General features: G+C 50.3%; 1 protein-coding gene across 1 annotated transcript; it reads right to left on the bottom strand.

Moving 5' to 3' along the window:
- Nucleotides 1-1,640: 1,640 nt before the first annotated feature.
- On the bottom strand, nucleotides 1,641-2,871 carry LOC120710473 (AP2/ERF and B3 domain-containing protein Os01g0141000-like). Its single transcript, XM_039996154.1, has one exon. The coding sequence runs from the start codon at nucleotides 2,770-2,772 to the stop codon at nucleotides 1,849-1,851; it is 924 nt and encodes a 307-aa protein (XP_039852088.1). The 5' UTR covers nucleotides 2,773-2,871; the 3' UTR covers nucleotides 1,641-1,848.
- Between the last annotated feature and the right edge of the window lie 14,044 nt (nucleotides 2,872-16,915).

The raw sequence follows: 16,915 nt of genomic DNA on the forward strand, positions 1-16,915 counted from the left end.
AATATACCCCGGCCGCCCCGCTAAACCTTGCGGCTCAGGTTGAATGGCATGCACGTTCTGATCTTCTTTTTCTCCTACCTGATCACCTATACCTTGCGGCTCAGGTTCTGTGACTTGTATGTTCTGATCTTCATTTTCTTGTTCCACTGCTTGGTTCATATGAGATGATGTACTTGTTGATCCTTCACCGAAATGGCCTGCCTTCTGCTGAATCTGAATTAGCATTGCAAGAGGCCACCCGCGGTCAAGAGCTGCTTGCATGTAAGTCCGTCATTCTTCGGTGTTTGCTATAAGCATCAACTCCCAGAAATCCCCTTCAGTTCCCCAATTTGTCACAGTCTGAACGGTTAGGAAATGAGTCTTTGGATTCACATTGAATATCTCGTGAAGCCATTTGCGTATGGAACCAAAACTCCTCTCTAAGGGTTTATCTATTCCGCACTCTCTTCGTTCAAAAGCTGATAGATCTACTCCATACGCATCATGAGAAATATATCCGTCACCATAATGAACTTAAAAATGAAGCTTGCTCGACATATCTAGACACAGAATCATGATATTAAATTGATTGCTAATCTACTGTTTCAACAAAAATAATTGCTCGACATATCTGGACACACAATCATGCTATTTGTAAAGCGTAGAAGAATTTTGGTTATCTGCAGTCGCCGGCTCGAAAATCCGGCAGGGCTTCGCCTCTCTCCCTCCCTCTCTTTTTTCTTTGTTACTGGAATTGTAGTGATGCAAATGAGGGTGGGGGACCAGCCAACCCTTATATAGGGGTGGTAGAGCCGGCCGCCCCGCTGCCGGGCGGCCGGCCCCTGGGACCTATCTGCAATTTTTTTTCTTCTTTTTTTTTGCGTTCAAGTCCCTGCCGCCCGGCAGCTGGGCGGCCAGGTCCCGGCCGCCCGGCAGCGGGGCGGTCGGGGTATATTTCTGTAAATTTTCAAATCAAAAATATATTTTTGTAAAAAACGGAAATAAAAAATATAAAAATAAAAAAACCGCCACACACACTCATCAGTAAGACGCAAGCACGCCAGGCAGCCCAGCGTCAGTACTACCATCGCATATATATGATATATATGTGGGCCACTGTACGACGAACTATATCATCATAGAAATTCAATCTTAGCTGCCATCCATTTGGCATTGGCCATTGGGCTGCTTTACCTCCTTTTTATTGCTCAGGTTGGCAGGTATATGGCCCATTTGCAGCCGGCTGCAAAAATGTGCGGAGAGTCTGATTATTTGCACCGAAATGTGCTTGAATTGATCAGCCCAAGCCAAAAAAAAGTGCATTGCATATGGAGCATATGCCTACGGATATAGGTCTCTCCGTGCCAGGGGCGGAGCTGGTGTAGTTATAGCAAATCACTGTTCCACATTGTTCACCTAAAGAGCTGACATCAGCACATAGTAGAGTTGACACGGATGGCTGCGGCTGCGGCTGCGGCTGCGGGCTCCTCCTCTGTCCGTACTGCAAAATTTATCTGTTATTGCTTTGGTGAGCGTCAGAGCTCACAACGAGCATCAACAAGTGTAGGCACTGTACACACTGCAGAACATCAACCTTGATAGAATCATAGTTTTGGGGACAACAAGCTAGCACAATCATCCGCTAGCTAGATGGGAGTTGATGCAATAATTAGCAAGATAGATAAGCTAGCTAGGCTGATGACATGGGATTGAATTTATTAACATCAAATGGACCGATAACAATCAAGAAAATAAAGATGGTGGAGAAGATACCATATATACATGATCACACTAGCTAGCTAGGGTCCTAGGGAAGATCAACAATGCAAGAAGCAGCAGGCACTAGTTATCATGCATCTTCATGTGTTATCATGTCTCCCAAGAATTCGCCGTGCCCTTCTCGCCCGCCTCTCGCCCTCCACCGCCGGCAATGTCAACGCCGAACAGCTTGATGCTACGGGCCTCAGCGGCAATCGCGTCGTCCGGGTGGCCTGCTTCGTCCTGCTTCCTAGGTGTCTTCCTGTAGTTGATGAACAGCTGATTGTTGTTGTCCTGCTGCCCATACACTGGCTGGGAGAAAGCCACGGTGTCGCCGGCTCGGAGGCCCTTCTCCCTGACGAAGCGGCTCCAGCCCTTGGTGAGCACGTAGCTCTGGCTGCTGTTCCAGTACGAGTACCGGAACCGCCACACCTTGCCCTCGCCGTCCTCGAAGTTGAGGAGCACGCCATTGCCGGTGGTATTCTCCGGCGAGCGCTTCAGCGGGAAGTGCTTCTCCGCGTGCTGCTTGGGCACGACGAGGCGGCTGAGCTTGCCGACGTCGCTCGGCGTCACGACCTTCTCGAAGAGCAGCTTCTGAGCCCACGGCGTCGTCGGCTGCACGCGCGCGCCCATGCCGCGGCCGCGGCACAGGCCGTGGCGGAGCTCGGCGGCGTAGGTGTGCTTCCGGAGCATGTCAACGATCTCCGACTTGGAGTGCGCCGCCAGGAAGGCGAGCTCGCCGGCGGACGGGCGCTCCCCCGGGAAGTTGGTGATGGCCTCGCAGCCGCGGTAGCGGACGGCAGCCACGTCGTAGGCGCGCGCGGCGATCTCCTGGTCGGAGAACGTGCCGAGCCACACCCGGGCGTGGCGGTCGTAGATCTGCGCGCCCCAGCGCCCGTTCGGCTGCGGCACGACGCCTTTGAACCTCGAGGGTTGGCGCGACAGCAGGTGCAGCGCCGCCGCCGGCTCCGCGGCGCCGCCTGATTCCAGTGATGAGTTTGAGGCGGCGAACGTCACCTCGGTGCCGGAATCCATCGTGTGTTGGCTTGGCGGTCAACGTCGCGCGGCGGAGTTCCACTATAATTAAGGTTATACTGGGATGCTGCTGACGGATGGTTTCTGCTAGTATTTTGGTAGCTCTTCTTCTGCATGGTGTCCTAGGTAGTTGTGTGTGCTTAAATTGAGTAGATCCATTTTTGAACAGTACCTTTGTTTGTTTGTGTTTATTTTTGGTACCGCTGTCTTCGCATTTTGCTCAGATCGATGCAGGACTGATATTTCATGGGTTAGTTCTACAGACAAACATACGTTTTTCACAGAACTTTACATATGCATGTACTTTCCGCATTGTTTGCATGTTAAGGGCGAGAGATCAAGTTTGGGATTGGTGTGGCTTGGAGACGGCATTGAGTTGTTTATTTGATTAAGAATCAGTTGCAAATTTAATCGATATGATCTGGCAATAGATAGTCTTATACATTTGGTATTTGTGCATATACTCGTTTTCTTTTTTGTTTATATACGTATAGGCTTTTCTATACCAAAGTAATGAAAAGATGGAGGGATTTCATCATAGGATTTGAATATTTTTTTTTAAAAAAATAGAGACCTTTAATTTGGAACAAAATGTTAGAACTCTAAATTAGTTCTTACGGAATCGCTTGTTCTCCGATCCATATACACCGCAGTTAAATTGTTTAATGTAAAATTGTATCTAACCTATTGAAAAATTAAAATTCTTTGTTTCAAAGAGGCCCTCAAGCGAAGAATAAACATAGGTTTAGGTAGTGTTTGGTTGGAGAGCGTGGTAGAATGGATGGCTCCATTCCTAATTTTAGAAATGAGACCATTCTATGTTATGTGTTTGGTTAGAGGGACGGAGCCGTTCCATTTCTTGTTTGGTTGGAGGTATGAGAATGAATCTGTCATCACCCCGTTAACCACCGTTACATGGGACCAATCCGTCGGTCACCTAATACTCTCCCCTTCCTCTCTCCTATCGTAGAGCTCCGCCAGACATGGCTCCACCCACCGCCTGAGATTCCAGTGCCAGCCGCGCTTCCCAGCCTTCCCCAGAGCTCTGTCCGTGGCCTGGTTCCCCCTACGCCGCTGAGCACCGCGCGCGCCAGTCGTCCCTCCGCCGGTGCTACTCGAGGTCCACCCTACACCGCTCCAAGCCCCCATCCACCCCACGCGGAGCTCTGCCTTACACTGCCGCAGCTTCAGCCCGCCCATGCCGCTCCGAGCTCTGCCCGGTCGCTGCCTGGCCCAAGCTCGGCCTCCGCCTGCTCCACGCCGTCTCGAACTCCGCCTCCACCAATGCTGGTTGTGCCCCCCCCCCAACCCCACACCGCCCGAGCTTGTCACAGGGAGCAGAGAATTGCGGGGAGAAAAGATGGTGCTGGAGGGAGCATGAGATGAGAAGAGACAGAGGAGCGAACTCGTCCTGTCGTTTTTACTGAGCGAGTTCATCCTGAATCTAGAGCGAATATTCGCTCTGAGGAATGGCTCCGTTCCCACACTCATGAGGCAAACACCAGACGCTCCTCAACCAAATGCACCCTGAGCGTGGGGACGAACGATGGAAAGATGGTCAGAAACGTCTATGAATAGAACAATGGATGCCTGGGGAGCGAGAGAACCCCTGCAAAAAAGACTACAAGAGGATTGGATTGTCATCTATCGTTCATCGTCTAGCTTTATGGCCTGCAGCCTTGCCCCCTGCTGATCCGGATAAATATAATTAACGTCTACTACATCATCCCCAAGAGATCAAATAGTAGATCTACATATGCATGACTGATGATGCAGTAGTAGCTAGGCAGGCAGCCAGGGCAAATGTCCCGGCCGGGCCACTTGCTTGATCATGCACGGCGCAGTGTTAAACAATCCGCCCCGTACCCTAGATTAGACTATTAGAGCACTGAGCACTTGCGTCGGTTCATGTAGTACGACGCCCCGGGGGTGTGGTCTCGTGCATGTACATACTCCTTCCGTCCATGTCATTCAAAGATTTGAAATTTGTCCTCAAATATATGATATTCTAGATTGAGAGTAAACCCAACCATTTTAATTGTACATTGTTTTTGTATTTTTTTCCAATAAAAAGATGTGTATGCAACAATGTAGCAGGAGGTACATGTGGGAAGGTGCATGAAAAAAACATACTAATTTAATTAGCACATTTCCAATACTTAATAATTAGAAGTAGGAGAATCTTTTCTATCGAATCATTATCTGTCCCTGAAAACTCTAAAATGACATACATTATGCAGGCGATTTGACAGCATTATTAACAAATGATGACCCTGCTGCTGGCTGTTGGCTGCTGCTTTCTCCCCTGCCGACCAATGGCTAGCAGGACGTACGGGCGGGGAACAGGCGGCCTGCTGTCCCTTCCTCCTCCCGTCCGTCTCGGCAGGGACGCTCAGGCACAGTGACAGCGCCCAATTGCGGCAATTAACGTGTCCCGGTCGGTCTCACAGCCTCACTCACTGCGCAGTCACAGGCTCACAGCGATCGTCTATTGAGCTCGTTGCCTCCATTATTCCATTATATTTGAGCCATGGCTTTCCTGCCTCCCTACATCGACGGGACAGCCAAGTGGCACCGGCCACTTGGCACTTGCTAGCTGCTACGGCATCTCATCCACCTCCAGCAGTATGCTTGTGTTTAGGTCTGAACAGGATGCATGTTGGTCCCCACCCTTGTTGTTCCGATCCTGCTATAAACAGGATGGTGCCATCATCTCAGTGGAAGATGACAAGGCAATAATCTGATGCCGTGCGTGTGCGTGACGAACCCATCTGTACAAGGCCAGTCTTAATAGAGTTTCATGGGAGATTTCATGACATTAAATATCATCAATTTGCTAACATAGTAAAAAGAGAGAAGAATAAAGTTTCATGAGATGTGAGAAGGATTTTATTACCATAAAATCCATCTGGCACAATTATCTAGTTCTCAGTCTAAATAACTGTGGCTATGAAATTTCTACTGAAACTGGCCTAACTAGTCCTGACAAGTTAGTTGGTCCTTCATTCGTTCGAATAGATCAGACCAATTAAACAGCAGCCCAATATAATACCGGCGATTAACGAATCGATCGCGTGCGGTCTCAACTGATGCCTCGTTAGTTATTTTGATTATCGGACCAAAGTGGTAACTAAGGTCCTTTATTTTTCTCTTTGAAATGGGCAATTGAACACTACGTACTTATACATAATTATATGTTTTGTTCCTTTTGTCTTTATTAATTTTTGGAACGGATGGGTACTTTGCTCAAGTGGTGATTGTTTTTGAATGGTCGCCGGGGAAGAGTATCCCTACCTGAATTGTATTCAAATAGTGTGGCAAACCACAGATCAAAAGCCTCATTTTTTAGAAAAATAAGACAAAACCCTTGCTCGGCTAATTTAAGGAAATTGGGCTAAAACCTCAACAACAACCTAGATAAACTAGGTATAAACCAACACCAAGTCTAAGCACAAGGGCAATTTTGTGGCATAACCACTAATAGAAAACACTGCACCCCCGCATAAGGGTGGAACTGTAGCACAACCACTGAAAGCAACAACACGGAAGTTAGGAAGCTGGGGTAGTTGCTTGCACTGTCTTTCGACGATGAACTGCACAAGAAGAGGACAACATAGCTAGGCTATCCGCCTCAATTCACTGCGAGCCTAGTCATCCCGTGATGCCGGTGCTGCAAGCGCCGTCCTTCGATGCAGCCCCATGCCATACTGACAGTCGCCAAGCAACACCAGTCGACGTGGTGCGCTACAAGTAGCCAGCCCGGCAACGATGAGACAACCCCCGGTAGCCGCCCAACCGCCACCGGAGGCCGAGTTAGGTCTCAAGAGACAACACCTCCAGGAAGGGAACGACGTCGGTGGCGCTGCCATCGCTCGTCCAGGCATGGACAGGGTTTTCACCCAGATAACCCCCATGGGGTAGGGATTGGACTCAAGATGACGCCCCAACGGGAAACGATGCCCCAGGACGCCGCCGCCATCAACACCATCAAGATCGCCGGCAAAGGCTTTCTCCCAGAGCATTCCACTGCACGTACTCAGCCCCGGCACACAACCAGCCTTCAGAGGTTCACCAGATCAGCCTTCCCCCACAGCCAACTCCTCAATCGCCATCCCCAGCGACTGAAGCATGGAGGACTCATCCTCCAGTTGCTGCACGGTAGACATGGAGTACCCAAGTGGCATTTGGAGGCCGGTGGGGAGCTAGGCCATCCAAAAATTGAGCGTGGCAATGGGCGGTTGCGCCGGCACCGTTGCAGTGGCATTGCCGTCAGCGGAGGCGACTAGGTTGAACAAGCAGGAGGCCAAGGAGGGCTGCAGCCCAGAGTGCACCCCACACTACCCACCAAGTAGTGGGTTGTAGCAGCAGCACCCGCGACACGTCCCATCCTTGATGCCCACCGCCATGAGACGCTAAAGGGGAAGCCACCGCCGCCGCTCCACGTAGATCCGCCCTCGGGTGCGCCAGATCCGATCACTAGGATGCCGGACCCGCCGTCCCGGGCCGCCGCTGCACCTCAATGCCCGGTGCCAGCACCGACGCTGGCACGTCGGTGACGAGAGAAATCGATAGAAGCCCGGCACCGCTTTCCCAGCAGGCGCACGGGCTTCCGACGCCCTGCTCCGGTGGCGGCGGCGGCGGCGAGGTGGAGAGGAGTCGGGAGGGGAGTGCACAGTGACGCCGCCTGAGTCGCCTCCGAGAGAGGAGACGACGCGGGGGCCTTCAAGTGGTGGTTGACCACACATCAACGGGGCACCCTAGCTAGTGGCCCGCTTGGAATGGTACGCCATCGAATTGTGTGCGTGTTTGGACTAGCTAGGTTTCTTTGATGCATGTCACCTTACTTCATATGTATGCATATTGTTCATGCTACCAATAACGGGATAGTGCGCGCCATCATGCATCTAAATGGATCGGAAGACCACATGACAACGTGATGCGACGTAATTACGCCCCTTCGAGGCAAATGGAGCGCGTGGTTGGGAGAGAGAAAGTTTGGTGCGGAGGAAGTTTAATCAGCAGTTAAAAATGATGGGATTCAAGGGGGCTGCATGGTTTCATGCAAACGGAATTAAATGCTCATTGGTCTCTGGAATAGGGGTTCATCCGTCCTACAAATGTGGAAGGAGGGAGTAGGATTTATAAAATTTTATCAGAGTCTTGTGACCCCAATGCTAATGGGCAGCTCCACCACTGATGATCCATATATAGGCTCTGTTCCGTTGCAGGAGAATTGAAGCGTATTATTAGAGGGGTTACTGGAAGGGATTGGAATCCTCAACAAGTCAAAATCCCCCTCAATTCCTTTCACTCCTCTTTGGAGGGGATTAACCGAACAAAATCTTAGGGCGTGTGTATCTATGTGCGCGCATTGTTCCTTGTGCTGGAGGAAACTGAATGCATTCGTTCCACTTCCGACCACGCGCGATCGAGTACAAAACAGATTGGCTAGCTAGTGTAATTACATTTTTACTGAATTTAGTACGTGCCGGGCCGGCCGGGGCTGTTCCAGATCCTCAGGGCACGTCCGTCTCTGAGCAAGATGCCAATCAATCAAGTGCGTAACCTGACGATGCATTGCATGCCCAAAGCTAGCTAGCGCAGCTAGACGTGAATGTGCTGGCGCGATGGTCAGGTAATGTGGCTAGCTAATTCGCTCGATCAGATCTGGCAGAAACAAGTTGCAGCTGCGTGGCCTATGGGACGACGAGCCGTAGGTTATGTACTAGTCAGTGTAATTTAAAAAAAATGTACTAGTCAGTGAAGTGACGTCGATGAAAAATCCAAGGATGATCGGAGCGCGCATGCAGCAGCTGACAGCAGAGGTCGAATTGATGATTGAAAGCACGCATGCATATGATGGATGCTGCGTGCATGATGCATGTAACACGGACGGGGGATCATATTCATATATATCGGAGCAAGTGCGTGGGCCGGCATGCACGTCGATCGCCGCCGTGTACGTGCCTGCCGGCGACTGCCGCCCCCGGACGGACGGTCGCCGCCGGCCGGTAGCCGGTAGGCAGGCCGCGCGCGCAGCAGCAGGGAGGTTTAATGGCGCGCCGCAGCGGGGGCCCGGCACGGCACGAGGCTGCAGGGCGGCGGGCACCAAGCTAGCGTGTTCCCTGTCAAGCTAGCCGGCCGGAGGCCGGAGGGGCCGCGCGCCACAGGCATGTCCGCCGCCTACGGGCCAGAGCGGCGCTCCGGCTCGGACAAACATCGCTGGGCCTGGGGCTGGGGTGGGATGGGCTGCTGGGTGTCAGGGGAAGCAGAAATGGTACATTTACAGAGGGTATGTTTATTTGAACCGCAGTTTTAAAGATCTTATAAACAACTATTGCTGGTTTTTTACTTTTGAAAAGCAGGAAATGGTACAGGTACAGAGGGTCTGTTTACTTTTAGATGATATTTTTAACTTTCTACTTCCTCCATTTTTTAGACACGCGAATGTTGCTATGCATCTGCACAGCAAACTCGATGTATCTACAAAAATCAAAACAGCTAATAATTTTAAACGGATGGAGTAGAAGCTATTTTTTTTCAAACTTTTGACTTTTTAAATGCTCTATAAGAAGTTCGTTGTTTATTTAAGCTTCTAGCTTTGTCACCGAAAAGATACTCGGAAGCTTAAGCAAACAAAACTCGTAGACTCTTATGTTATGCCACCAACGGCTTCCAAGTCCGGGATGACGGCGAGGCAGGGCCGCAGCTCGCAGGTGTCGGTTGGCAGGGCTGCTCAAGGCCGAACAAAAACCGAACAGGCTCTCAAGCAGGCCTGCATATGTTGGACCGGCCGTAAGGTGACCTCATGAGAAATGTTGAGTACTCTATCCTGCTTGTGATGAGTGAATTGTCAACCGTGCGGTGTGATCGTGTGTTTGGTCTTTGGTTGCAGGTACACGGGCATCGAGTGTCGACGAAGAGTTGCCGTGGAGGAGCTCAGGCCGGGCGGCAGCTGTGGTGTCCACTCCTGGATCAAGGGCGCAAGCGGCGACGGAAGACGGGTTTCTTGGTTTGCGCCACAAAACCAAGGAGGCGGACGACGGTTGAAGACGCCAAGTCGTGGAGGCACGGGCGTCGGTCTCGGGACTGACGGAGGCGACGGGCGTCGACGGCGTCTAGGGCCTCGCTGCGGGCGAGGAGGTGACGGGTGTCGGGCAGCGTCTAGGGCCGTCAGAAGGCTGAGGCAGGAACGGCGTCTAGGGCGATGGCGTGGAGGCGGGAATCTTCCCGCGCGTGGGGTTTTTGCGGTTTTCTCAAAACCGGCCACCTACCCGGGTTTCGCGGACCCCCCAAAACCGCGAACCGGATCTTCATCGACATGGCGGCATCGCGGAGAAGGCATCGACTCGAAGAAAGAACCTCGACCGTCGAATGAGTCCTTGTATCTTTTTCCGGTTTTGCCCCTACGGGCTTTCTAGTGTCTAATCGAGTCTAGGGGTAGTTTAGTCTTTTGGGGTTGAGAGTTGTTGGGGTTAAAAACCCCCTCACCCCTTCTCCCTCTCGCGCTCCTTCTTTTCCCTGGCGCAAGAAACAGGCGCTCCTCTCCCTGGGCCGGGTGCTCGTCTCCTCCCTGTCCCTCTCCTCTTCTCTCTAGAGTTAGGGATTTTTAGCCATGGATTTTTGAGACTCTTGTACTGAGATTGTGTGGGAAAGGAGGCCCTTCCCTCCTTGTGCCCTCGGGGCTTTTGATCTCGTGTCAATCGCATTCATCTTGTGCCTTATTTGGATGAATTTCGATTTTCCTTTGTCGATTCTTGAGTACGAGATGAGAGGTTGTTTCGTGGTGATTGTGTGACTCTTTGAAGTGATCCTAATCCTTCTAGCCAAGTGCTAAAACCCCCGGATTCACGAGTCCCCTCGGATCGAAGTTTTTGAGTTCTAGAGAAAACCCCAATTTTGCTCGGAATTTCTTCGATTCCTCCCAAACCATGGAGTGATTCGTTGATTCCTTCCATGGACATGTTCACAAGTCCTTTGTGATCATGCCTACGAATTTTGGTGAGATTTGGACTTAATTTGATCCTTCGATCATCGAGTTTTTGGGCTAGGCGCGGACTGAAAAGCAGTTCTGGACTCGAACAGAGTTTTTACCTATCACCGGTTAAACCAGCGCTTGTGGTCATGTTGCGTCGGTTCAACCGGTGAATAGGCCGTTCTGTGTTAGGGTTTTGGCATTTGACTCGTTGCACCGACGTTTAGAAATTGTTGAGCATCGGTTCAACCGGAGCTTATTGCGACTTGGTTTGCTGGTTCTCTGGACAATTGAACCGACACAAGGACGTTGATTTCGTCGGTTTAACCGGTGCGTTGAATTTCAATTTTGTGATCCCTCTGGACAACCGCACCGGCGTTGGTGTTTGATTTTGCCGGATCATCCGGTGTGTAACACCGGTTGAACCGATGTTGTTCAAACCCACCCATCGGATCAACCGGTGCTCACTTTTCTCTCTGCTGCCGGCACTGCTCATCGGTTGAACCGACGCTATTCAAATCTGTGCGCCGGACCAACCGGTGAGTTATACCGTGCTATTTCTTGCGTTGCTTTTCGGTGATTGCTTCCGTGTTGGATCTTGTTTGTTCCTAGGGCTTTCTTGTGTTGGTGGAGCTCCTCCATAGCTACTCCAAAGTGTGACTAGGACTCTAGGGTTGGGCGTGTACTTCGGGACTAAGACGATCTTTCCGATTGTAAGAATTTTTAATCGGCTCCCATTTACCCCCTCTGGTCGCCCTTTCGGTCCCTCACCTCAACCCAGCTGGGCCTTACTACAACGAGCACATTCCCCTCAAAAAAAAGAAGAAGAAGCACGATAACGGGCTAAAAACCACTTCGCTTACAAAATAATGTCGAAACTGAACAGAAGTTAACATTCGGCCGCCTAAGACAAAAACAAAGAAGAATTCATTCGAGTGAAATATATATATCTGCTAGCTACCTTACTATTGCACCCAACTATGTATAAATCTTAACGTATGCCATCATGTACTCTAATATATATACAGCCACGTTTATGATGTACTTGAATCACGGTTGTTTCCTTAGCTCCGCCAAGACGCGCGCCAATCACTAGTTTATTTTACTAGTAAAATGTACGTGCGGCACATATGTATTTAAAAAAAATATAAAACATATATTTTATATTCATTGTATTTTACAAAATTGCCACCAAGGGTTCGATGAGGAAGGGAGGCTCCTTGACGGCAGCACGGGAGAGGCTTGGGACAACAAGATTGGTGGGTTGTGTTTGTATTGCGACGATAACGTGCAGGAGAGCTCCTCCATGGCCGAGGATAGCTCGAGGAGGTCCGTGCGGTGGTTGAAACGGCCAGATGGGGGTGCGGAGTGGGAGCACAACTTCGCCGTGGATACGCTTTACGGCACCTCCAGTGCTAGTTCGAACAGAATTGACAAAGTTCGCGTACGCATGCTCCGGTTCGAGAGTCTCAATGTCACGTTCGATTAATACTCCGAAGGAAAATATAAAAAATTATTTGATGATGAAATTTCACGCAACGCACCTATGTTCTGCACGGAGTATTTTAATCGGCAATGCAGTCCATCGTTCGACTTGTCTGCACAATCCGATTTTGGCTCTAACCAATGTTTAAAATATCCGGCTATGCCATTTAGCGGCTATTGGAAAACGAGCCAAAGGTCCTGGCCAAAAGTACCAGTTCATGTTGCAACCGGTATTAATACTAGGCATTGGTACCGGTTGAAACAACAGCCGGTACTCTTGGCCTGCGCCAAGCGCCGGAAAATTGCGCCGCGTCAGAAACCGGTACCAATTGAATATCAAAGATACCGGTTATTACCATGAGCCAGTTCCGATTGGCCCAAGCATGAATGGCACCGGATAATGGAACGAACCGGTGCCTTTGAAGCAGACATTAGCACCGGGTCAAGTAATGACCCGGTGCCAATGCATCCTTGTCGCAATATTTTAAAGTCCCTGGGCCAGCACCTGAGCTCTCATCTCTCTACCCCTCATTTCTCTACCTCTCATCTCCTGTAGTTCGCCGCCGCGCACGGACCGGCGGCGGAGGGGCATGGCTGAGGAGCGGCCTACCCCCGACGGCGGAGCGGCGGGCCGAGGAGCGGCGGCGGCCGGCGCGGGTGTGGGGCGGGGCGAGCCTCCCCTGCTCCGGCCCTGCTCACCGCGGCACATCCACCAGCGAGGTCCCGAAGACTCCCTCAACTTCCCTCTCCGACGACTGGGCTCACCTCGACGAGACGACCTCGCGCGCAGAAGCCGTCGGCGATAGCAGACGGGTCCTTGACGAGGCACGGGTTCCCGCGCGGCTTCCGCTTTGTGCCCACAGAGCTGGAGCTCATCCACCTCCTCTCCCACCGGATCCACCGCGGCAAGCTCCCTCCGCTATTCGACCGCATCTTCCACAACCTCCGAATCCTCGACTACCACCCCGAGGAGCTCTACGGTATTAGTCTGACCCCTTCCCTTCCTCCCCCCGAACCCTCTTCTGATTTTATTTCTCTCTCTCTATCTGACGTACAAGGAGGATGCGGAGCACCACTACAAGGAGGATGCAGAGAGGTACAAGGAGGACGCGGCCCCTGGGGACAAGAACTGCGGCTGGTGCGCGCGGCTAGGGGCGGCGGGTGGAAGGCCTCAGGCGGCGACCAGAACCTGCGGTGGCCGCGAAGGAGGGGCTGCTTCTTCACCGGGAGCCGTCCGTGGGGTGCAGACGCACAGGCAGCTGGCCGCCGCCGCTGCCACCGTGGGTGATTTTTTTTACTTTTCTGATTTCTGAAATAGAGATGCTTGTTGTATGGATTGCATCTATCTTGTGAACATTTTTTTAAATAATTTGTGGGATCTATGAGTATTGTGTGTTCATCAATTCAATATTCTGTGTTTGATTGTTTCGAATGAATCGCTGGTACCGCTAGTGGAGCATGGCAGGGGAACGAAGAGAGGATGCGGGGAACGGGGGGAGGATGCAAGCGAACGGCATTGCGGCCTTTGGTACCGGTTGGTATTCCAGCCGGTACTAAAGAAGGTCATAGGCACCGGGTGATTTACACGGTGCCAAAGGCAGACTCCATTGGTCTCGGTTTCCGAGTACCGGTTGTAGAACCGGTACTTAAGTCTCTTTTCAACCGGTGCCTATAGCTCTTTTTGTAGTAGTGTGACTGTTGTAAAGGAACAAAATAGTAATTGTACTTAGAAGGCAAAACGCCACCTATAAATACCCCCTATAATGTTCATTGACAAGGGACATGGAATAGAGAGAGAACATTTCCTACTTGATCGGTGTGTCTTTCCTACTGTTGTAGTGTTCGCCCTTTCCGGAGACACTCTCCAGCAGGAGTCAACATGGATAGTACCGCAGCTGCTGGTGGGTTATGCACCTTTCCGGACTTCATCTTTGTCTTTGTCAGAAACAAATTAACAATAAGTAGGTCAAAAACCCTACCAAGTTCCAAGTCTCGTATCGTGGAAAACATCTGGACCGACTTTAATTTACCCTTCGTATTCTTTAATTTTTTTCCCGGCCACCGTGCGAATTCCACAACGTGCGCCAAAATAGGCTCAGCCGCCGGCCGGTGACATGCTCCAGATTGGTTGTCCTCTCTCTGGTGGTTTCCGTGCACTGGACCGCCACCACCACTACTAGTACATCTCCATCCGTCTGCAAATGCATGCATGGAACTTCGTAACCACCAATCCATGAAAAGCAGGGTTTCCCTCTGACAAGCAAGCTACCTAGGGCTGACTACCTAAATTGAAAATTGGAACTGTAGGAGGGATGAATTGAACACAATGCTTATCCATACCAGCAGCGAAACGATGGAGATGGAGGCATCGACGACGGAAATGACATGCATGTACACTCTGACGTGGATCAGGTCCAGCCACGAGCCAGATCCGTTGAACCTTGTAAACATTGCACACTTGCACATATATACGTGCAAGTGTGCAAGTGGCATCCTGCGTTCTTTGAACCATCCAACTTTATGCAACAAGCAAGGCCAGTGAGAGCAGCAGCAGCAGCAGCTAGCTACTAGGTACAACATATAAGCTAGGGGTGCCCACTGCCCAGCAGCTAGCATCAGTCCTCGATCAGTCCAAGTTGCAAGGCGGAGCAAGAGGGCCTGCCGGAATGGAAACCTGAGCCGCCGGCCGGTCACTTGGCCACTTGACACTTGTTGGCGCCGGCTCCGGCTCCGGCTCCGGCTGCCGGTCGGAAACCGTGTGCTCCGCGCGTGTCCTGCCGGGCCAAACCAGCTATATATGCTGGTCTAGGTTCTCTTTTCACCCTTGGAAAGGGGATGCACAAGTTGCAACACTTGCTGCCTGGCTGGCTGTCAGCTGGCTTGTGTGGTTTGTTATCCACGTTGCCTTTGAATGCCTGTTCAGCCATGTATGCATGTACTCTGATGATTGCCTAGTCCAATTCGAATTTTTCTGATGTGAATTCCTTTTGTTCTCTCTTGTGCGGTCAGGCCACGGTATTGTGGAAGGCTAGGGGGATGTGGTCGTAGTTGGGGTGCTAGAGGGAGTGCTCCCTATTGCCGGAGCGCGCTTCAAGTGTCAAATTCTGTACAATGACGAGATAGATAAATCTATTGTCAGGTCATAAGAATGCATGTCACAAAAATTATATATATTAATAGATTAATTGTTGGTTAAAAGTTTATCCTGATGCCAAACCAAAGTAAATATTATAGGGCAGTAAATTCAAGAATAAATATAATTGAATTTGATGGCACAAATAAAACCCATATGTACGAAAATAGTGTCAGCTCCTAACATTTGTTGTGTTGGATTTCCATCAACTTGATGAATTAAACATTCTATATCAACTAATCTAGAGAATGAGAGAGTGAAGGTACAAACTAATAAATGTGGAATTCAACAAACACATAGTAAAAAATACTTGTTTTTTTGAATTCGTATACATAATGCATGCATTTATTATTTTAAAATGATGAAATGTTCATCCCACCTCGTGTTCATGGTAGCCCTGTTTGACGAGTCAGACGTTGATCGAGCATATAACCGTTTACTATACAGTTCATGGGGTGTACACATCATCCATGCATGACCGCAGTCCTGTGTGTGCATGTGCATGCGCCCTTTCCTTTCCTGTTTGACAGAGTTGCTTTATCCCCCATCCCCCCTTGTCTAGAAGCTACATTTCTTTAATGAAATTTGTTATGTAAAGGTAATTAAGACTAGAAATAGCAAACTGAAAGCACATAAAGCTTGAACGGACGGACGACTAACCTTTTACATTTTCTTTTTATTAGGAGAAATTAAACATATAGTGGCGAAGACGTAGTGAGGGTATAGTACATACGACTCTACTCAGCAAGACTCAAATTTAGTGTGCCACAATTTACTTACGCGAGCGGTCTAATTTAGTGACGATATACTATTTTGTAGGCGCGTGATAATTAAATACAAACTTATTAGCGAGTGTGTTAGCGTACGTGGGGGAGAAATGCATCCATAGTTATGGGTGTATATGATCTTGTAACTGAAAAAAAAAAGAAACTAGGGCAAGCTGCACTATTCAATCTCTCGCTTGACTACGGGCGCTACAAGTTGCCACGCGCACATGCCACCACTCCTATGAACATTGACCATTGACTGCACCAAGAAGAATGCCATGGCTGAATGATGAACAGAAGAACGCGTGGACGGCGCCATTCACTCGCGTGCTCTTTGATCAACTTGCAAAAGAGGCGCAGCCCAGGACGAGAAGATCAGAAGAAGAAGAAAGAAGAACGCAACAACAACAGACGCAGCAGCGACGGCGACGATGGTGGAAAAGTCTCGCCATCCTCCTCCTTCCTCTCTCAACTTGGCGGCGAGCTAGTTGCCGCTGCTGGGCTGGCGCTGCCAAAAACAAGGAGCTAAAGGATCCATGCGTTGCCCTACATTTGCAGCCTTGTCGTATCCTCGGAGGTCAGTACAATTGTGTGTGTGTGTGTGTGTGTGTGTGTGTGTGTGTGTGTGTGTGTGTGTGTGTGTGTGTGTGTGTGTGTGTGTGTGTGTGTGTGTGTGTGTGTGTGTGTGGAAATAAAAAGCTCAGGCCGCACGCACTTGCAGAAAGTTTGGGTGGGCAGCCATGTTTAAACGCAAGCACTTGCATTAGCTAGCTTGCAGCCCAG

The sequence above is a fragment of the Panicum virgatum genome, chromosome 5K (genome assembly GCF_016808335.1).
Source record: "Panicum virgatum strain AP13 chromosome 5K, P.virgatum_v5, whole genome shotgun sequence".
NCBI classification, from domain to species: domain Eukaryota; kingdom Viridiplantae; phylum Streptophyta; class Magnoliopsida; order Poales; family Poaceae; genus Panicum; species Panicum virgatum.